Source organism: Mercurialis annua, linkage group LG2 (assembly GCF_937616625.2).
Source record: "Mercurialis annua linkage group LG2, ddMerAnnu1.2, whole genome shotgun sequence".
Taxonomy (NCBI): domain Eukaryota; kingdom Viridiplantae; phylum Streptophyta; class Magnoliopsida; order Malpighiales; family Euphorbiaceae; genus Mercurialis; species Mercurialis annua.
Genome location: NC_065571.1, coordinates 48,238,859 through 48,262,279, shown reverse-complemented (window position 1 = coordinate 48,262,279; position 23,421 = coordinate 48,238,859). Strand labels below are relative to the sequence as shown.

At 33.6% G+C, this 23,421-nt stretch overlaps 1 protein-coding gene and 1 non-coding gene across 2 annotated transcripts; one reads left to right on the top strand and one right to left on the bottom strand.

Moving 5' to 3' along the window:
* Nucleotides 1–39: 39 nt before the first annotated feature.
* LOC126666926 (PTI1-like tyrosine-protein kinase At3g15890) lies at nucleotides 40–6,105 on the bottom strand. The gene is made up of 5 exons (XM_056104697.1): nucleotides 5,868–6,105; nucleotides 5,360–5,621; nucleotides 2,443–2,599; nucleotides 1,599–1,861; nucleotides 40–834 (listed from the first exon to the last, which is right to left on the bottom strand). The coding sequence occupies exons 1-5, from the start codon at nucleotides 6,103–6,105 to the stop codon at nucleotides 111–113; spliced, it is 1,644 nt and encodes a 547-aa protein (XP_055960672.1). The 3' UTR covers nucleotides 40–110.
* On the top strand, nucleotides 5,513–5,619 carry LOC126670898 (small nucleolar RNA R71). Its single transcript, XR_007638887.1, has one exon. It is a non-coding gene; the product is annotated as a small nucleolar RNA R71 (small nucleolar RNA).
* Nucleotides 6,106–23,421: the final 17,316 nt, after the last annotated feature.

The window sequence follows — 23,421 nt, the reverse complement described above, 5'->3', positions numbered from 1 at the left end:
GTATATATATATATTCGATAATCAATTTAATTTTCACATACCATAATCAAAAATATAAGTTCATGTCCATATAGACAATATAAATGGAGATCGAGTAGCAACGTTCCTCACTAGTTTCGAGTTCGAGTTTCACTCATTTTCATATTACCTCCGAAACGCTTATAAGGATCAATAATTTTCGGAACTTCCATAGTACCAAAGACACCATACTCGCTATCATCAACATCGTCATCTCCATGTCGATCACCACCACCATCATCGTCATCGCTAGTTTGATCAAATACGAGTAATTCTTCCTTATACTTAGCACTTTCAATCCTTGATTGCATAATTTGACCTCTAGGATCGTACCCTTTTAGCATGCTAACAACTTCCTTCATGTTAGGGCGTCGTTCGGGTTCATTTTGCACGCATAAGGCTGCAACATTAATAGCTTGTTTAAGCTGATTTTCATCAAAATTGCCTCTAAGTTTAGGATCAACAAGGTCTTTTAATCTTCCTTTAATGATCAATGGCTCAGCCCATTCAGTAATTGTTCTTTTTACGCCACCCGGAAGCTTTTCGATAGGTTTTCTTGCGGTGAGAATTTCGAGTAAGAGAATTCCAAAGCTATAAACATCACAACTTTCTGAAACTTTGCCCCACATTGCATATTCAGGGGCTAAGTAACCTAATGTGCCCTTAACTCTTGTGGTCATGTGACTTACACCTTCTGGTATTAGCTTCGCAAATCCAAAATCTGCCACTAATGGCTCAAAATTTGAGTCTAATAGCACATTGCTTGCCTTTATGTCTCTATGAATTATGTGTGGTGTAACCTCATGGTGTAGGTACCTGTTCATCACATTTTATGCAGATTGTTTTAGAAAATATAGTTTTTGAATAGATTAAGAAATTTTATTTCACGCTCATGAATTAACTAACAAGCATATTATTTATCAGCTTTATGATTGGAATAATTTGATATGAGAGTTTCAACTTCAATTCTATCTTCCCATTTGTAATTACCCATGTAATGAATGGTTATGCCACGTAATTCGTGCAATGAGCCAATGAGAAAAAAGTGAAACTAAAAATTTCAATATAAGGGCTTAATTGTACCAACAATTTGGAGGCTATTTGTAAGAATAATATTAAAAACGTTAAAAATGTATTTTGTAAAAAGGAATAAGGGGGGCAGTTGGCCTTTTATCCAAAAGACCGATTCCGCCTCTGCAATAAGAGTTTTGTAATGTTGAGATATTTAATGCTTGTTTAATCGTTAGATATTTCAATATTGCATATATTACAATTTATTTGTGTTGTAAGAATGACGTAATACAAGAGTTAAATAATTATTTGTATTAAAAATGCCTGGTAGCCCAAACTTTTTCTATTTTTGCAAATCAAACAAAAACTTTTAGTTTTGTCAATTTTAACCTAATTTAGAAGCTAGTCAGCAGAAAACATTAGGCAAATTTCAGTACTGATTGTTCAATTTTGAAATGTACTTTTAGTATGTTTAATGTAATGAATTACAAATTAAAACATTTAGTCAGAAGTTAAAAAAGATTGAAAACATTATATTTTAACAGAAATTATTGGTTAAGTGAACTTACAAAAGGCCTTCAGCAGAACAAATAGCAATGTTGATCCTCCTCTTCCAATCTAAGTGAACATCAGAAGAAAATTGACCGTGGAGATGAGACAATAAGCTTAGATTAGGCATGTAATCGTACACTATGAGCCGTTGATCAGTTGCAGCACAATATCCTCTTAGCCCCAATAAATTCTTGTGCCTAACCCTTCCAAGAACTTCTACTTCCACTGCAAATTCCATTTCTGCTTTTGAATTCATTGCTTTCAACTTTTTCACCGCTATCTACACATCATTTATTTGTACAAATTTATTCGAATTTATAATTTTGATATTTTTTCTAACTAAATTGAAAGGTCACGCCAATTTTGATAATTTTTCCATCTAATTTATTGTTATCATTTACTCTATTTTTAAATGATGTATTTAATAATTAGTTTTCTTTGACTTTTCCGATCATTTTTAGTTTTAAGCTCTTTTTTTTCCTTCAATCATCAAAAAAGTTGGGGAATTTATGATTAGATTTTAATGTTATTTTTTAAGTTTTTTAATATTAAAAGTTAAATTTTGAAGTTTTGAAAAATGTAGTCTGGTAATTATGGAGTTAATTTAAAAATTGAAAAAGTTAAACTAATTCAAAAAAATTGACTAAAATTTCAATAAAATGTTGAAACTAGATTATTATTAAAAAAATTAAAATTTTGGATAAAATTGCAGCAACCTATAAATTTAGATTTATTATTCTATTAGGTATATATGTAATGAATTTTCTTAAACAATATGCATAAAGTTTCTTGACAATTAGAATGGAGCAGAAAGAGTAGTATCCACATAAATAAAGCAAGTCGGTAAAATGAGTTAGTTACCTGAAGACCGTCGGAAGTTTTACCCCAATAGACACTGCCAAAACCACCTTCACCAAGCTTGTTATCCTCACTGAAACCATTAGTTGCAGTATGCAACTCCTTGTACGTGAAAATCCTCCATGAATGTGCATTATTGCTTCCACTTATCAAGTTTGCCCTAAATCCAAACAAATTATCAAACATACTATATAGATATTAAACTATTAAATAATTAATGAATCTATATTTTACCCATCATCGATCTTCCTTTTGCCACAGCAACTTAAGGACGATCCCATACTGCAAAAATTATGGGATTGTTCACTCACAAAAACTATAAATTAATCAGTTTAAAACATGAAAAATGTCATTTCTATATATTGCAATAGCAGCCGACTTTGGCCGGCTTAGTACCAGTTTTCAACGGATTTAACTAAGTCATTATTATCAATAATGGAAGTTGTTTAATTAAATAATTAATAGAAGAAAAGATTGCTTAGCCGTTTTAGTAATATTAATTGACAATTGAACTTAAAATATTATTAATTAAGTTTACATAATTACGTATACTCAAAGTTTAGACTTCGAATTTTTTTTAAGTAGACTCAGTCCACCACATTATTCGTGGACTAAGACAATCATATTATAACACCTTATTAAAACGAGAGTATTTTTGTAATATCATTATTTAAAAGTGTATGCAAATAACAAATAAAATTATAAGAATACCCTCATTACAATGAGATGTTATGATATAATTGGCTTAACCCACAAATAACGTGGTAGACTGAATCTATATAAAAAAATTCTCTTAAACTTCAAATGGCATATGCATTCTATTTACAAAGGAATTAAATTAAGCTTTGGTGCAATGATCACAAGATGTGATGATGGAAGCAAAGTGGAAACTATGCTGCTGCTATAAGATTAATATTTTTAAAGAATCAATTATGTTAGTAGTGTTTGAATTTTTCCTGAAATTACTATTTAAGTGTTTGAATTTGGTTTTATAAAATTAATTTTTAATAGTACACTAAAAAGGTATTTTTTTGTCATTTTCGGTCACCATTTTGCTAAAAGATACATTTTTGTGTAACCAAATGGACAAATTATATTAATAAAATTATAAATTTATTTAGTCCTTTCTAATGAAAAATTAGAGTCAAGAAATTATAAAATGCACCCGAAACAATTCATTAAATGCTCTTATTTAGCTTTTATAAAATTATTCTTATTTATTTTCATGGGTGTTATAGACTGATATTGATAATTTTAATAATTTTTTTAAGGCCAAATTCTCTAAATATACCAAATCTTTGCGATTTTTGTCAGTTATGACCAAACCTTTCCAAACTGTCAAATATAATCAGTTTTGGTAAATTATGTACCTTTTATAGTCAAATTCGAATAAAATCAATTTTCTTACCAACATAACAACCATATATAAGATCAAAAAAGATTTAATCACAATATAATATCAAACATTTACATGTTGTGTTATAACAAAAAGTTTAATTATAATAAAAAAACCAAACCGATTCAAAATGGCTATAAAAGAAATATGATATCCAAAAATATGTTATATTTTCAAATTTTAAAAGATTTGGTCATAATTGACAAAAATCATAAAGGTTTGGTATATTTTGAGGATGTGATCTTTTTTTAATTTTAACCAATTAAAATATAATAACTAGAATTAAGAGTTATTTAGATGTTATTCAAAAAGTATATAATTTTAGTGGTATTTTTTAATTCATGTGCACGTTAATGTGCTAGTATTTTATATAATTATAGGACGGAGAAAATATGAAAAACATATATCATCTTGAAAAATTAAAAAATAATATCAAAAATGTTTTCAACCAATTAATTTTGATAAAATTATTAAAATAAAAATTTATCACTGATTTTACAAGAGAATTTAAAAAAAAAAAACTAAACGGTTTTAAACAATCAAACTAATAAAAATGGTGAGAATTATTATTCATTTATTCGTGTGTCCTATAGCGTCTAGCTAATGCATGGCAATTTGCCAATTGGCTTCTTTCTCTTAATTAGTCAAAATAACAATTTGTCAATGATTAGGGTTTTTGAATAAATAAATAAAATATCTGGTCTGAATGTGAGATTAAAACATGTCTTTGTTAATACAGAGAAAGTTTAATGTAAGATTGAATATTTTTGTTATAGATATCTGTAAAACAAAGCTTGTTCAGCCTTTTATACAAGAGCTAATTATACGATTAAATATCAAAATTACGATTTTTAATGTCTCGCTACAAAAATGCATAGCAATTTGATCCGCATTAATTTTTGCGTCTTCATTTTCTATTTTTACGGTCAAAAAGGCTGAAATATCTTCTCCGATCAAACATGAAATTGCAAGCTGAGTCGCTCTCTCATTCTTCAAAATCTCGATTTCAGAGACAACGGAGATGGAAGCACTGAAATAGTAAAAGAGGCGAAGTAGAAAGTTTTTATTGTCTTGCGTTCTTTTACTGATAAATGGGTATGGGTCGAGCTCCGGTATATTTATTTTTTGTATTTCCGGTAGTGATTCCGATGTTGAACGAACTACCGGTCAATATTTGTAAATAATAATTAGTTGAAGTTAATATCCAATCAAACCTAATTCCGAGACTGTAAAATAATGCTATTTGTAATGGAATATATAATCGAACCTCTTTCATCTCCTCTAAGCGTGAGTTGCCCACCAAGTGTTTGATGATTTATCCAAATGAAAGCAATTTGACAAGTTATACCAAAAACTAGGGGTACAGATTGAACAAAGGGTTGTTTGTCTTTTCTTATATTATATATGTCTACTTCGAGTTGTGCTAGAAGTGTTGCATTCTTCGCTTTCATTGCTTCAAATTCTTGGGTTTGCTCGAGGGTCATTATACCCTTTTGAGGTGGTTGCCTCAACCGCTCGGTTGACCAAGAACAACTATTTGTAGCGAGTTCCTCTTGCAAATTGTTGGCCTCATCATAAGTCTTCTTCATAAGTGATCCTCCCGATGCTTCATCGATAGTTGTCCGTGTACGCTCATTGGTACCATTGTAGAAGATAGAGATAAGGTGTTCTCTACCTAGGTGATGATGCGGACAATTTATTTGAAGCTCTTTGAAGCGTTCCCAAACTTGGTATAGAGATTCACCATGTAATTGGAGAAAATCTATGATTTCCTTGGTCATCCTCGCTGTATTGCCCATGGAGAAATACTTATTGAGAAAAGTTTGTGCCAATTGCTTCCATGTTGTGATTGAGGTACTTGGAAGTGATTGAATCCAATTCCTCGCCTTATCCCTCAAAGAGAAAGGGAAAAGACGAAGCTTGATTTGATCCTCCGTCACATTATGGATTTTGAATGTGTTGCACACCTCCGTGAATTTTGAAAGGTGAGCGTTTGGATCCTCGCTTTCCAACCCATAAAATTGGCAACGACTTTCAAGTAGTTGAATCGTTCCCGGCTTGATTTCAAAGTTGTTAGCGAGGATAGGAGGTGCAAAACATCCATAGTTGGCGTTATCCACGTTGGGTAAGAAGAACTCTCCCAAGGTACGTCTTTCCGGATGAGGGACAACCCTTTCGTTTGCTCTATTAAGAGCTAGGCCATCATGTGGTGGTTGTGGTGGTGGAATAACCCCATCATGATTCAACGGAGGGTTACGGTCGTCCTCCATTGTTTTGGATTTCCGAGCTGTTTTTTGGATACTTCTTTCGAAGGATGTTAGGTTTGATTGAAACGGTTCTAGCGGTTTTTTGGCACGTCGTGTATTAGGCATACACTATCCAAAACTCCTGCGCAAACACAAACAAGAAAACCAACGTAAAATCCAAGAACAATAAACTCACAAGGTATAAAAAGAAATAACTGAAAAAATAAAACTAACTCAATTAAGAATAAGATACTCTTAATTAATTTAATCGCAATTGCTCCCCAGCAACGGCGCCAAAAACTTATTGGCAATTAATCGCAAGTATACGATATCGCGCAAGTAATATAACTTGGAAGACCAAGTATCGATCCCACAGAAGCAATAGATTAAACAACTAATTCCAATTACTCTCTAATTGGCTAGCTAGAAGAATTAATTGGATTTTGTAACTTAAATTAATATCTAAAGTAAATTAAATTAATTATATAAACTAGTATAAACTAAAACAAGTAAATAGATTAAGGTTTAAACAATAATGATAAAAAGCTCAAGAATTGATAATTTCAAATAAACTAGTAAAAGAATGGATTAAAACTTATTTAGTTTTTTTTTATTGTGAATCGAGCTATTCTAATGCACCGAATCCCGCTCTCTCAAACCTCAAAGATTCAAATAAAATCACAACCTAATTAACTAATCAATTATTAACTTGCTCTCACAATATTAAAACTGAATTAAATAATCAAATTGTAATTATGAAGCAAACTCAACGACTACCTAAATTCCAACCCGTTCTCACGATGTTTTCTCTAAGTTTTTAATTACCTATGTCTATTTAATTAACAATCTCTTAATTAGTTAATTAAGCATAAAATTATGAACTAAGTGATCAAATTAATTGAAGCATTAGTTGTAGTAATTAAAACACAATTTACTCACTTAATAAATCCTAATCCAATTCGAAAACTAATCTAAGTGTTCATATCAATCCCCGAACAAAGGATTTAGTTACTCATGCTCAAGATTAAATTAAACAAAGAAGAAGATGAAGAATTAAACATAATTAGAACAATAAATACCGGAGTTGTCAATTTCGGAAGAATCGTCTTGATTAAACTTGAAATCTTCACAATCGTTCTTTGCAGAAACTAATAATAAACTACTTATAAACTGCTAGAAAAAGAAGCTAAAACGCTATTTTAAAGAGAACGAAAATATAACTAATGTAATATAATGTGTTACACTAGTCTATTACAAGGTCTTTATATAGTGGAGGAAGCTCTGAAATCTTCTAAGTCGATTTACAAATCGAATTTGTAATAGGAGTCGCGTTTGAAGTCGGAAAAGGAGATTAAGTCCAAGTCAAAGTCTGATTAGGCAATTTAAACCTATGTCTCGTTCGAAACTGGCATTCCCGTTCGAGACATAAGCAAAATATCCATGGTACGTTTGTTCTTAGTGTTCTCGTTTGAGAATACGAGTTTCCGAGAACAAAATTTCGTTTCCCCTTGCCAAGAACGTTCGAACCCTTCAGATTTCCTCTTGAGTCTCGTTCGAGAATGCCTTTCTCGTTCGAGACTTTGGCTTTTTCTTCATGGGTCTCGTTCGAAATTGTGTTTTTCGAACGAGACCAAGCTTTGCTGCATATGGTACGTTCAATACTTTGATATCCCCGTTTGAACCTTTCTTTATGATGTCGATTTCTTCGTCCGCAAGCTACGCTTTCACTCCAACGCTTAATCCATCATTAATTAGCTTCAAATACTCGATAATCACCTAATTTTCACTGAAACACTAACAAACACTATCAAACATAAAAGTGCCAAAAATGTATGAAATTAATACTAAATGTGATAAAAACCGAGTATAATTGACCTTAATTATAGGAGTAAAATACTCCTATCAAACTTCCTCACACGTAACCTTTGCTTGTTCTCAAGTAAGAAATAAATCTCACTCTACAAAATATGTTAGAAATCCTTAGCACATATCTAAACAATGAATCAATAAAAGAAATCCCCAACCTATGAACAATATGAACAATCAAAACTTCTAAACCCGACAATTATATAATGATGCAATCAAATAACAATAATAATTCTAAGACATAATTCAATATAACAACGGTTACTAACTTATTAGTCCAATCAAGCTTCTCTATCACTTGCAGGACATGGAAAATAATCAATTTTTCACTTAGGCAAATTATAGTACAATTTAGTAAAAACTAAGCTAATGGCATCAATATATCAACAAATAGGGGTATATAACAAAGAAAAGCTCACAATTGAAAACATGAATACTCACCATAAGCTTGCTCATAGTCCCGGACTCCGCTACTTGACTCGGTAATCAACAAAAATCATATGGTCTTTAATGGGGTTGTAACGTGGCTAAGGTAAAGGGTAGGTAAAAAGAATAAAACAAAGGCTAAATATCAACTTAATAAACTATTTATTACTACTATTAACTTCTAGGTTGATCTAACTCCGCTTTTGCGTTTATATGAACTCATAACTTTCTTTCTTTCTTTCTTTGAATTACGCTTTACTCATTACTTTTCGCAATCTCATAATTTTTCTTCTTTTTGAGCTTTTTGCTTGCAAATTTTTATCTATATATTTTTTTTCTTTCAATCTTTTTCAAAGCGCAAACATTATCTTTTAAGCACAATGCAGTTCACTTTTTCTCTTCACTAATCTTAAATTTCGAATCACCTATATTCATCATAGTCATAACAAATAATATATTAAGTCGATAAGGTAAACAAAAGAGGTAAAATATAGAACAATAAAAGGTGTAGAATATGGTAAAAACAATAAAAGGTTTAAAGCTCAAATTGGTGTAATCTAGGGGATAAAGGGTAGTCTATTTAAGTGGTCTAAAAGAAAAGGGTATATCTAATTACCATAATCATCTAATTGTTGAAAACTCAATCCTGTAACTTTAAACGGACACCGAGCAAGTTCTAGGAATAAAACATGAAATCAACACTCACAACAAGAAAATTAAGCTCAAAAACTCTCAAAAGTGTGTAGTGTTATGCCATCAACTTAATTTCTATAAAAATTATGCTACTTATGCCAAAAGTTTAAAAACGACTATAAAAATACACAATCGACATGTCATGAATCCGCATCAAGTTATTCAATTATGTTTCAACGATTTGAACAAGTCTAAATTTTGAATTCACCTTTATTTCATCGGATTATGTCAACGAATTATTAAGTCATTAAACAAGCATCACTTATCAATTGTCGAATTAAGAAGTCGTGTTCAAACATTCATCGATTCGGAAAAATCTAAGATTGACAAATTATTTAAGATACACACCAAATCAACTAACACTTTTCATATTTAAAGACAAAGATTAGAGCGATACAAGACTTTGAAATTAAACTACTTTAACACCCTCATACATTCTTCTAAAAATAAAAATAAAACTGAAAATAACTACTTCAACATCCTAAAAATAAAAAATAAAGCTGAAAATAAAGAAAATAAACACTGAAAAGAACCAAAACGAAAGATAAAATTTTCTTCCCCCCCTCCTCACACTATTTCTAGCTATGTCCCTGATAGGAGTAGAAATACTCCTATTTTCTATGTCGGTTTTGGGTCTTCTAATATGCTTTTATTGTTATAATTGAGCTATTTTGGGTCTTATTGTGTGTTTTAGTATTTCAGGTTAAATACATGGAAATCAATGAGTTTTGGGTTTAATTTGAGCATTCCGAAGATTTCCGAAGCAAAGAGATGCCAAAAGCACATTTGCAAATCTAAATATCTGACCCCGCTGCACTAATTGAAGAATTTGGACCAGTAAGAGACTTCCAATGAATTTGTGTTCTTCATAAGAAATAAAGTAGACATCTTAAGCTTTCCAGAGGTTCAAGAACCAACTCATTTGAAGGTTTCTACAGCGAGTTATGAAGTTTTGAAGTCAGTGTATGTGCAGCAGAAATAGTGTCTCTTTCAAGACAAACTTTTGTTCATGTCTCGATCGAGAACCTCACCTTCTCGATCGAGAAGCAAGGCAAAAAATGGCTGAGAATTGGAAAATCTTGCTTCTCGATCAAGAAGCTGACTTTAATGAAGCTTCTCGATCGAGAAGTGAAGAAAACTCAGAAAAAGTGCAAATTTTGAGTTTAGAGTTTTGCTTGGAACATTTCCTTATTAAGCCCAACAAAGTTTGTACTAGAATGATATATATTTCCTCTTTTGCTTTTGCCTATATAAGGCACCTTATCCCTCAACTTTAGGGTATCACTTATTTTGTAACAACACTTTTAGTCATCTTTTAGGAGTAGAATAACTTAGGGTTTTGTGCCTCCATAGTTTCCACCATTGTTGGTGCTTGGAAGCTTTTATTTTATTGCTTTGTAAGAACAAGATTTACCTATTGAATACAAGCTTTTATCTTTGATTCTTCATTATCTTCTTTATGATTTATTTTTTCATTGCTATTTAAGGTAATCATTCTCACTTTTGTTATGTTAATTAATTATTGCTTATTTGTTGCTTTAACTTTTACCATGAGTAGCTAAACTCCTAGTTTAGGGGTTGTTATGATTGCCATGTTTAATTGCTAGATGATTGGTTAGGGTAGTATGGGTTAGGGTTTTGTTGTGTTTATTAGTCTTAATGCCTTGATTAAGTTGGTCTCTTAATCTTTGATTAGTGTTTGATTAGTGAGGGCGAGAGTTAAACTAATCAAATAGACCTAGTTAAAGCTTAAGACCTAGATGCACGAGAGTGATTTAGGGATTTAGCGGTTGTTTGAGTTTGTGGATTAATCGGATTGATTGGTGTAGTCGACATTCAATTGCACGAGAGTGAGTTGGATTTCGACTTATTAATCAATTGCCGGTTCTTTGACTTCCGGCTCGAGAGAGCGGATTTAGATACCTTAGAATGGCTTTGACCCAAACCAATACCCGTATACCCAACCTATCTACCTAGGAGTTGCTTTGGCATGATTACTATCTCTTAGGCGCTTTTAATTATTGTTTTAATCCGTTAATCAATTAGTTGTTTGTTGTTGCATTTCTTTAATTATTTAGTGATTGGTTGCTTGAGTTTATTTTTGTAGTGTTACTTCAACCCCAATTACTCGTTTGCTATCCGAATTGAATTTCAAGATCGATTTCGCTTACTTTAAACCTCTCATCCTTGTGGGTTCGACAACCCGGACTTAAAGTCCACTTTATTACGAGTTGGCATTTTTGCTAACAGTCCCCAAAGCTAAGAAATAAGAAAAATAAAAACAGAAAATTAAAGGAGTTTGGGTTAGAAAAAAACAAATCTCGCTCTAGTCAAAAGCCGGTGGATCCGGTGATGGTTCCAGTGATGGATAGCGTGCTCCGCCGGCGGTATTAAAATAACCCCGAAGAAAATCCTCTTGCCGATTAAGCCGTGCACTCATTCGATCTTGCCTCCATTGAAGTTGTGCAAGACCAACATGTTGCTCATGTCAGATGTCTTCAAGTAATTTTTGGTTAGTTTCCCAACCAATCCGGTTTTGCTACCATCCGGTCCGGTTTTGTTCAACCAACTCAGACAACCGTTGATCAAACCCGAAAACATTAGCCGCTTCTCCGGCTTGAGAAGTCTCCGTGGGTTCCTTCCCCGCTCGTCTTCCTACTCTTTCTTCTACTTCTCCTCCTTCTTCTTCCGCTCTTTCCTCTTACGCCACCACTTCTCTTTCGGCTCGAGACAACAACCGCACCCTTTGATGATATGGAATAATTCTCCCCCTCTTCACGTACCCGACCACATCTAAATGTAACATGTTGATCATCCGCTCCGGAGTGGCTTCAAAAGATGCCAAGATAGAAGCCGTGGGCATACAATTGTATTTCTCGGCTAATGATCGAATAAACCATCCATAACCAAGCTTTGAAGATTCTTGTGGAACCGCTCTTAATCGTTTCAAAAGAAGATGAGCCGTGTTGACTTGGTATGCATCAATCGTTTCAATGCCAAAAGATCAATCTTCGCCACCTTGGAGTACTCACGACGCCTGCCAAAAGAATGCCCAAACCACTTCAAAAACACCACAATAGCGATGTCTTTTACTTCGTTCATTTTAGACATCTTAGACTTGTAGTCGCTACGATCCGTCAATTCTCTCCAAATCGCTACTTGATCAAATTCTTGTGACCAATTGGATAATCCCGTTCCCCTCATTCCAAAATGTTCCACTAGATCTTCAACACGAAGGAGATGATCCGTGTTGTTGATGCGGAAAGTGATGGAAGTAGGAGAACCATGAACCGGTTGAAGAGTAGAAAAGAACTCATAAGTCATCTCATTGTAAGAATGGTGACGTACCTTTGCTAACGCAGTTAGACCCAATATGTCTAAATACCTCTCAATTTCATCTTTAATCCCAAGGCGCTCCATATCATCAAAATCAATGCAAAACGGAACCGCTATCTCCCGCTCCTTAATTTCCAAATACAAGTCACCTTCCTCCTCCCTATGGATTTGAAAAGGTGCTTGATAACGAGACGTTAAAATTGCCGTGGTGCTAAGCCTAGCGGCGGAGGGACCGGTTGATTTTGAGCGACTTCTTCCGATGGCCGGTAAAGATGGATTTGCCGCTTCTTGATTTCTTGTGCTTGAACGGCGGATTGGTTGATTTTCGGCATTCTTACTTCGCACCATGATTGCGGAATGAGAATTTTTTCTACAAAAAACAAAATTTAGAGAATAAGAAGAGAAGAAGATGAGTAGATGAATATTTGTGATTTGAGAAGTAGAAAAATGCAAGGTATTTATAGGAAAAATATAACAAATCTCAAGATTTCCCACCAACAAATTCAAACCTTACAATTAATATCTTTGAATTGATTTAACGGTTTAGATCAACGCCATGTAATCAATCCAAGTGAAATTAAGCACTAAGGAATGGTTTGGATTTGCCAAGTCATCAATTCAAGTGAAAAATTCAAAAAACAATTCAAAGCACAATTCTAAAAAAAAACACAAGTTTCAAAAGAAACATAAGTCCCAAGAAATCTACTACACTTTAATTCAAAACTTTTGAAAACCATTCAAATTTCCCACAATTTTTAAACAAAAATTTCGAACGAAATTATTGCAGTGTAATGCTTGGATCGAAACCTTTAAATTTTTCTCGTTCGGGACTGAATCGTTCCTAGGAAAAATTGACTTGGGTCTCGAACGAGAAAGGGATTCTTGAACGAGACCAAGGAAAATTTTGCCTAGGTGCGAACGAGAAAGCAAATCTCGTTCGAAACCCTTCAGTCCAAAAAGTACCGAGAGCTCTTGGCTCTAAAAATTTCTCTTGGTCTCGAACGAGAATGGGATTCTCGAACGAGACCAAGAGGAATTTTGACAAGTCTCGTTCAAAATGTATGTATTTCGAACGAGAAAACCCTTACCTGAGCCATAATTGAGTAATTTTGCAAGGGTCTCGTTCGAAATTTATTAAGTTTCGAACGAGACCAAGGCAAAATTGCTCAAAAATCTTCTGGAAACCCTTCTGAAACTTGATATAAACCCATTAAATACATGTACTATCAAAAACAAAAACTCACCCCGGAATTAAACGGAAAAATAAAATAAAATAAACCAAAAGAAAATATAAGAAAGAATAAAAATAAAAGATAAAAGACGAACCTCTCGGGATTGCCTCCCGAGTGCACTTTGTTTTTAGTCTAAAGCTAGACCGTGGCCCGGAATTTATGGAGGGGTGGTGAACATGATTTGTTCCACCACTTGATCGGTCAAAGGTCCAAGATACAGTTTGCACTGTTGTCCGTTTACTTTGAAGACTTCACCGCCAGCATTTTCCAATTTCAAAGCCCCATGACTCGCCACGCTTCGAATTTTGAAAGCACCGCTCCAACAAGACTTCAATTTCCTGGGAAACAATTTAAGGCGTGAGTTGTAGAGCAAGACAAACGACTCTTCCGTAAAGGTTTTAGGAACGATATGAGCATCGTGCCATCGTTTCGTCTTTTCCTTATAAAGCTTGGCGTTTTCATAGGCATTTAACCGAAATTCGTCCAACTCATTGAGTTGAAGCATATGTTTCTCTCCCGCCGCTTTAAGGTCAAAATTGAGCTTTTTTATGGCCTAATATGCTCTATGTTCAAGTTCCACCGGAAGATGGCAAGCTTTCCCAAAAACAATGCGATATGGAGACATTCCGAGAGGCGTTTTAAAAACTGTACGATATGCCCATAATGCATCATTTAATTTTAACGACCAATCTTTCCTTGTGCTATTAACCGTCTTCTCTAGAATTCTTTTTAGCTCACGGTTAGAAACTTCAACTTGCCTTCTTGTTTGAGGATGGTACAGAGTAGCGACCCGATGATAGACTTTATACTTCCGCATCAAGGCATCAAATTGCCATTGCAAAAATGAGATCCACCGTCGCTTATTATTGCTCAAGGAGTCCCGTATCGATTTATCAAACGTTTGAGAAAATCCAATACAACTTTGGCATCGTTAGTGGGTAATGCTTCCGCTTCTACCCATTTTGAAACGTAATCTACGCATACCAATATGTATTGTTTTCCAAACGACATAGGAAACGGACCCATGAAGTCTATTCCCCAAACATCGAAAAGCTCCACCTCTTGAATGGTGGTAAGCGGCATGTCATTTCTCTTAGATATGTTCCCCACTCTTTGGCATCTATCGCAATGACTAACAAAGTCTTTTGCATCTCGAAATAGCGTAGGCCAAAAGAATCTGCACTCTAGCACACGAGCGGCAGTCATTGATGTGCCATAATGACCCGCATAATTCGATGAATGACATTGACTAAATATAGGCATCATCTCTTTTAGTGGTACACATCTCCTCAAAATCCCATCTCCACACACCTTGAAGAGGTACAGTTCCTCCCATAGAAACCGTTTAGCGTCGCTCAAGAACTTCTTCCTTTGGTGGTAAGTCAAGTCCGGTGGCATTATTTCGGAAGATAGATAGTTTGCAATATCCGCATACCATGGCGTTTCTACCTCCGAAAGTACCATCAACATCTCATCCGGAAACGTTTTATTAATCTCTACGCCACTTAAAATTGGTTCCGGAATCTCTAACCTTGACAAGTGGTCGGCGACGACGTTCTCCGTTCCTTTCTTGTCGCGAATCTCGATGTCAAACTCTTGCATGAGAAGCACCCATCGGATTAGTCTCGGTTTAGCATCTTGCTTTGCAAAAAGGTCTCGAAGGGCCGCATGGTCCGTATAGATGATAACCTTAGAGCAAAGTAAGTACGACCGAAATTTATCCAATGCGAACACCACCGCAAGCATCTCTTTTTCGGTGGTGGTGTAATTGAGTTGAGCACCCGCCAATGTTCGGCTTGCGTAATATATCACATGAAGCTTTTTCTCCTTTCGTTGCCCCAATACGCACCCGAGTGCTATATCGCTTGCATCACACATAAGTTCGAAAGGAAGAGTCCAATCGGATGATGAAATAATTGGGGCCGTTATTTTACCTAAAAATGAAGAGTTTTGGGGTTAGTTGCTCAAAAAAGTATAAATTGGGTTAAATGACCCTGTTTCACAAGTTTAGTGGGCTCGTTGACCCTTTGTTCTTTTTTTTTATTGTTGAATAGTCTTGATCCATCTTCGATTGTTGGTTCGCGATAAATTGTATTAGATATGAGCCTCGTCGATAAATTTTAATCAATCAAATAAAAAATATTTTTATTTGATAAAAAAAATAAAATAATATACAAAACGAGATGGCAACCGAATGAAAAAAATGAATCGTTGATGACAAAAAATAATAATTTTACTTGACAATTTAACAACTTTATTATTATTAGGGTTAAATGCAAATTCATACACGAACTTTACCCTAATTGGCAATTATAACATAAACTTTGAAACATGACAATGTCAGTAACCAACTTTACACTTTTGGCAAATCGATACACCCAACTCCAAAAACACTAACATGGACATTGTAATATAACGCCATCTGTCGTTGCATGATTGGTCGGTGTATCAATTTCCAAAAAATGAAAATTGGTTACTGACATTGTCAAGTTTTATAATTTTTGTTATAATTGCAAATTAGGATAAAATTCGTGTATCAATTTGCAATTAACCTTTATTATTAAAGATATAAATTTTGAAAATTAAAATAAATTGTTATATAGAACTATATTTTTAAAACTATTAAAACTCTTATCATCTAAATATATATTTAAATTATTAACCAATATATACTTGAATTATTAACCACTGATCCAACTTTTTTTTAAATAGACTATGTTTTATTAAATTGTAGCTGTTATGTGAAGCGTCAATTAAGATATTTTATAATTCAATAAAAATTATAACTGATTCAATATTGATCAATATAATTTATATTGCACTTAATACTATTTACACTATTAGTATAATTAATCAATATAATTTATAGTCTTAATCCAACTCATAAAGATATTTTCTAATTCAACAAAAACTCTAACTAATTTATCATTAACTATACATTAAATACATAGGGATAATTATAAAAAAATTAAATAGTATAATAAATTACTAATTATTAATAAATATTACCAGTGTCAAATTTTAAAAATTAAAAAATTGAAGTATTATATTTATTTTTAATAAAAAATTTGATTTATTTAATACTGATTATAAATAATTAAATTAATATAATTATAATAAATTAAATTAATATAATTATAATAAATTAAATTAATATATAAATTGACGAGTCATGTTACAAAGCCACATGTATAGGATGGTAATGTAAAATTAGTTTTTGAAAATATTCATGAGATTATCCCATATATATTAATTACATGAGCCTTAAAGTTGGCCTATTCTTTCATTCATGCCCCATTAGTCATTTGTTTGGATCTCAATAGAATTGGGCTTATCATATGCAACAAATATTTCAACATTTCATACAGCATCTAGTTCAAATATATTCAGAAAAATAATGTCTATTTAATTTATTTAATTTATTTAATTTACTTAATTTTATAACTTTACAAATATAAATAGTGTTTACATTAAATAACTTAGTAAGAAATGTATTTAAAAGTAATGGTAATTTTCTGAGATATATGTTTTGATAACTTATTTATACTTTCACTTGCCAAGTTTTGATTTTTTTCTGATTTTTTTTATTTACAAAAAATACTTTTTTATAATTTTATAAATATCTTTTTCGATTTTCAATTTCGGTTTTCGGTTCGGTCGACTGCATCGACAGAATCGACCGATTGCACAACCCTATTTTTTCAGTTTTTAATAATTTGTTTTTTTTAGATTTTTTTCCTGGACTTTTTTTATTTTGTATAGTGTAATAATAATGTATATATAGTATTTTTATGATATTTTTATAGTGTAAGATTAGTGTATATATAGTGTATTTATAGCACCATAAATCAATTTGTTCTTTACAAAATCAGTAGTAATAAATAAATTTATGAATAAGATAAAGATAAAATAAATAAATAAATAATAGAATAATTTTATAAACAAAAAGTTATAGATCTACAATAATTTATTTATAAAATATTTAAATAATTACAAAAAACCTAAAAAAATTACACAAATCTAAAAACGAGTCGAGAAATCCATAGCGCGAACAGAAGAGACGAACGGACTAGCGCGAACGGAAAAGAAAAACGAAAAAACAATCCAAAACGACGAGAAATCCATCGAAACTAGACGAACGGAAACGCGAACGGAAAAACGAACGGAAAAGACGAACGGAAAAGTAATCGGAGGAGACAAACTGAAAATCAAACGATAAAAAAGAAGAAAAGATGAAGAAAACAAAAGAGAACTTTGAAAGAGAAAAGAGAGAATAGAGAGAACAAAGAACGGCTATATAAAAATTTAATCTAAAATGAGATAAAACTTATTTGTATAGTGACTAGTTTTGGTAAATAAGTTAATTTATTAGGTAGCGTAAAAAATAAGGGAAAGATGTGCCAAAATGGCATAAATACTTTGCCAATATTTAGAAAATAATCCCTTAAAATAAGATAAGTAAAATTACACAGAATAAAAATATTAAAAAAATTGCAAATCTGTTTCCTATTTCAAAATAGCTTAAAGCCTAAAACCCAATGGGTATACAACACGTGGAAGCATTATCTCAATTATAGAAGTGGATTAATAACCTAAACCATAATGATTAAATAAGAGAATGAATGGTAAACATGGAAAATTTCCAGCCATAGAATTAATTAAACAAACCCTATGAGTTGTAATTATCAAAACTTTTCTTCAAAAGAAATTAACCTTAATCATTTAAAATTCTTATATAGGTTTATCTTGGAATGTTTCGATTTGACAAGTCAAACAAGTGATGCAATGTAATGCTCAATTATTGGCACTCTCCTCATACTCTTCATTTCTACAAATTTTTACCAAATTTTGACTTCAGTCTCTAGCCACAAGAAATTACAAATTGATCTATAGAGTATCCTCACATAAGAAATTTTGGAAAAAAAATATCAGTCTAAATTAAATTATTAATTTGATAAGAAAATTAATGCAACGCTTAAAAAATGTGCATATATAGGTTTGATTTTGCAAACATAATTTTTGGGCCTAATGGTAAAAAAAACCAAACCTTTACGACTTGTTGTAATTATATCCAAATCTTTTAATTTTTGTAATAATATCCAAATTGTATTTTTTTTTGCAATAATATCCAAATTGCATTTTTTGTAGCAATAATAGTCAAATTGATGGCTAAACTTGTTGTTTTCAATTAAAATATTAGGCTATTATTATATTTTGATGTATAATAATATAGTAAAAGTCCAAAAAATGGCAAAAAATTTAAAAAAATTTAAAAAAATTCACATAAAAAGTGCAATTTGGATATTATTGCAACAAAATAATGCAATTTGAATATTATTGCAAAAATTAAAAGATTTAAATATAATTGTAACAAGTCGTAAATATTTGGTTTTTTTTTTTGCCCTTAAGCCTAATTTTTATTAGTTTTTTTTTTTTGATGAATGAAGTTGTATTAGAAAAGCCACAAGATGTGGCAAACACCTAAAACAAGAGATTACGCACTAGTAATGGCTAATTGCACATTAAAGGCTACGTCTCTGAATTAGGAGGAAACAAACAATTGTTCAGAACAATACAATCTGGATTTCTGAATAAATCCATGCTAGAATAAGGGAATCTAGCATCATTAAATTTGAAAAAGAAGACCGCCCTAGTAAAGCTCCATTGAACGATTGAGAAAGCATCCGTGTTCTTAGACTGAAAAATTCTTTTGTTGCGAGATTTCCAAAGTTCCCATATAACCGATTCCCAAATCAAGCACCAAAGATTGAAGTACCTACCCCCTTGAATCAAGTGTCTCCATTGCACCATAAAATTTTCGAAAGTATTTGGCATAATCCAAAACAAACCAAATTTTGAGAAAACTAAGCTCCAAACCGAATACGCAAAGGTGCAGTGCAAAAGAATGTGATCTTGGTCTTTCGGTGCTCCACAAATACCACAACTATTACTATCGCATGAAATAATGTTCCGAGAAGCGAGAAAGGATAGAGACGTTACTCTACCGTGAAGGGCGGTCCAAAGGAAAAACTTCAGTCGAGGCGGCGAATGTGACTTCCAGATCAGAGAAAACTGCTTCGTAACAGTTGTTTGAACTTGACGAAGCCTAACGAATGAGCTCGGAGTGTAGTTTCTGTTTCCAGATTTCCAGAAAACCTCGTCAGTGCCAATAACAGTGCTGCTGTAAGAGATTCCGTCGATCCAAGTCTGCAGCTGCTGCAATTCTGCCTTTTCCGTCATCCTCAATCGTCTTCGCCATGCCCAACCCTTACTGCAAACCGTTAGAATTGAATCTTCCTTCTGCCGAGATAGGTTGTATAATCTGCTGAAGGTTATAGCAGCTGGAGTATCGGATTTCCAGCAATCATTCCAAAGAGAAACTAATCCGCCATCTACCATTTTAAACCCCGTATTGCATGTGAAAGTATCCCAAGCTGATTTATCAAGACAACAGCATTTTCGAATACCACGCCAAATGAAGGAAAGCTTTCGAATATCGGCATTAATAATTGAATCCCATGAGTTCACTCCCGAGGTGGCAGCTACAGTAACATACCAAATGGAGTTTTGATTGGTAGAGCGCAGTTTCCATATCCATTTGAAGAGGAGGCTTTGATTCCTAGTGCGTAAATCACAAATACCCAGTCCTCCAAATTTGTAATCTTTGCAAACAGAATCCCAAGCAATTTTACAAAGAACACGGTTTGAAGTAACTCCTTTCCAAAGAAAAGCTCGCATATAAGAGTTTAGGACAGTTTGGGTTTTCAAAGGCATGTGACATATGGACATTAAGTAGATTGGTATACTACAAAGGACTGATTTGATTAAGATCAGCCTACCAGACGGAGAAAGACAAGCACCCTTCCACATAGCTAAGCGAGCTTTGAATTTCTGAATTATAATGTCCCAAATACCGCTCGTTATGCTCCTATTTGCCAGAGGTAAACCAAGATATCTCGTTGGGAAAGAACCCACCTTACAACCGATAATTTCTGAAGCTGAAATAAAGTCAAGACTGCTTACATTAACACCCATAATCGAACTCTTATGGAAGTTGATTTTTAGCCCGGAAATTAGCTCGAAACATCTCAAAATCCTTGTTAAATTTTCCAGCTTTTCGAAATCAAACGGGATAAATAACAGAGTGTCGTCGGCAAACTGAAGTTGGGAGATCGAATCCTTGTTCTCGCAAAAACAAAATCCATCTATTAACCCCAGCACTTTCCCTCTATTAATAATGCAGTTCAGCCCTTCCATAGCTAATAAGAACAAGAACGGAGAGATCGGGTCGCCTTACCGAACTCCGCGATTCAAATCAAAAGGCTTGGTTGGACTCCCGTTCACAAGGATTGAGCAAGAAGCTGATGATAAACAATTATACATCCAATCTAACCACTGACTAGGGAACTTCATCATTCTCATTACCGAAATAATGTATTGCCAGTCTATACTATCAAATGCTTTGTGGAAATCGAGCTTCAGGAGGAGAAGTTTGTCTCTACGTTGAGTCGCTAAGTGCAGAAATTCATTAGCGAGCATTGAGCAGTCAAGAATGCTTCTGCCCTTGATGAAAGCATTTTGATTATCAGAGACAATAGATGGCAGTAATGGAGCAAGTCTAGATGAGAGAACTTTGGATAGGAGTTTGTAAACACCGTTAATCAAACTTATTGGTCTGTAATTGTTCAAATCTGAAGAACCTGCAATTTTTGGGATTAAGACCATAAATGAAGTATTTAAATCTTTTGGCAATTTGCCCAATCTGTAAAAGGATTTAAAAAACTCCAAAAAATCGTTCTTTAAGTAATCCCAAGCTCGTCGGTAGAAGTAGAAATTGAACCCGTCCGGTCCGGGAGCTTTATGAGGACCACATGAAGATATTGCTGAATATATTTCCTCCTCATTAAAATCAGCAATAAGCAGCTGAGCCTGCGATTCCGAAATTGTTTTGAACTGCAGAAGAGATAAGTCATAATGCTGAGTTTGTTTTTTTGCAAAGAGATTACTGAAAAAATCATAGATGTGCTTCCTGATCATGTCTGGAGATGAAATGGTATTCTGATCAACAAGAATTTCAGAGATGAAATTATTACGGTAGTGAATTGATGCTGAGCTGTGGAAAAATTTCGTGTTCCTATCTCCAAGCTGATACCATTTGAGGCGGGATTTTTGAAGCCAAAGGGATTCTACCATTTTTTCTGCATTCCAAAGTTCAGACCGTAAGCTATGGAGTTCGTTATTATCCTCGTCCGAGAGCTGCTGTATGTCAGCCTTAGAGTCAAGAAGATTTATCTTGTTGGAAAGAATATCAATCTTTAAATTCTGATTTCCATAAACTTCCTTATTCCAGGTTTTGATGGCTTGACGAAGTTCACGGAGTTTACTGCAGAAGGAGAGAGGTCGAGTAGTTTGAGTAATTGTGTTCCAAGAAGAAGAAATGAAGCTATCAAATTCTGAGTGGTCCCACCAAGCATCGATGGATCTAAAAGGTTTAGGTCCCCAATCAATGTCTGAGGAAGATTGAAAGAGGATAGGATTGTGATCCGAGTGGTTCCTTGGTAAGCATTTCAGCGATAAGAAAGGCCAGATGACTGAGGAGTTACTAGAAATTAGAGTTCTATCAATGCGAGACCTTGAGAAGGAGTTATACCAAGTGAAAGCCCGTCCTTGTAGAGGAATATCAATTAATTCTGAATTGTTAATGAAATCGTTGAGGGCTATCATGGAAGGGGTATAGTTAGAACAGTTTAGGCGTTCGCTTGGTTTCGTAATATCATTGAAATCACCGCTGATAATGACAATCCCAGAGAAAAGAGTTAACTGACGAAGATTTTCCCATAAGCTGATACGGTCTGCTGCTGTGTTACTCGCATACAAAATAATGTGTCTCGTTGGTAAACCCTCCCAAATAAAGTCGAGACAAATCCACCGAGTTCCTTGTTGAATGGAGACATTAACAATCAAAATCTTATTCCAGATTAAAATGATTCCTCCTGAAGCACCAACAGAAGGAATGTAAGAGTATTCGAAATCCATGTTGGGCCAGAGCTTTCGAACTAAGAAGCTGTCAATCTGCTCTTTTTTGGATTCCAATAAACCCAAAATTGTAACCTTGTTATTGGCTACCAACTTGCGGATGTAACATTGCTTTCGAGGATAAGAGATACCTCCCCTGCAGTTCCATGAGAGTATGCTTAAAGGCATCGACATAGTAAAAATGAATGTCCTAGAGAGAAATAGTATCAAACTCTGTTATTATCTCTATCATTGGCAATGTTCTTCTCAAGTTGATCAATGATAATGCCTTTGTTGCTCTCAGCGAAAAGCCCAAGTTGGTTTCCCACATCCCAAGTTTGAGCTGCTACTAAAAGTGGGAAATTCTGTTTCTGAATGTGATTGTCGTTGTGGATACGGTTCATGTTGATAATATTAGAATCTGAAATTTCAGGTTCTAGTCCTTCTAAAGATGTCGTTGGAGTGTGGAGGCTGCCAGTGTTTGAAATTTCCTTAAAATGCCTGGTTGTAATCTGCTGTGCTATCATCTTTGGAACAAAAGCTGGGATTGGTGATTGGGTAGCAGATTTTGGAGTATTTTCAGCTTCCTTGTAATGAGGTTTAATGTTTTTCTTCCTTGTGGTTACATTTTGTAGCTGTAAATCGCTAAGCTCATGCTCTAAAAAATCCTCGTTCAAAATGGTTTCCTGGACCACAGTAGCTGATGAGTCAAACATATTGTTTTCAGCTGAATTAATAGGACTTTGCTGCGATAAGGAGTTCAGGCTGAGCT

Excerpts from the sequence above, each read along its gene's own strand:
- LOC126666926 (XM_056104697.1), bottom strand. The coding sequence starts at position 6,105 with ATGGAGGACGACCGTAACCCTCCGTTGAATCATGATGGGGTTATTCCA. Across the intron at positions 5,622-5,867 it reads AACGATTCAACTACTTGAAA|CGAGGATGACCAAGGAAATC; the intron begins GTCGTTGCCAAT and ends TGGGCAATACAG. Across the intron at positions 1,862-2,442 it reads AAACTTCCGACGGTCTTCAG|ATAGCGGTGAAAAAGTTGAA; the intron begins GTAACTAACTCA and ends AATGATGTGTAG.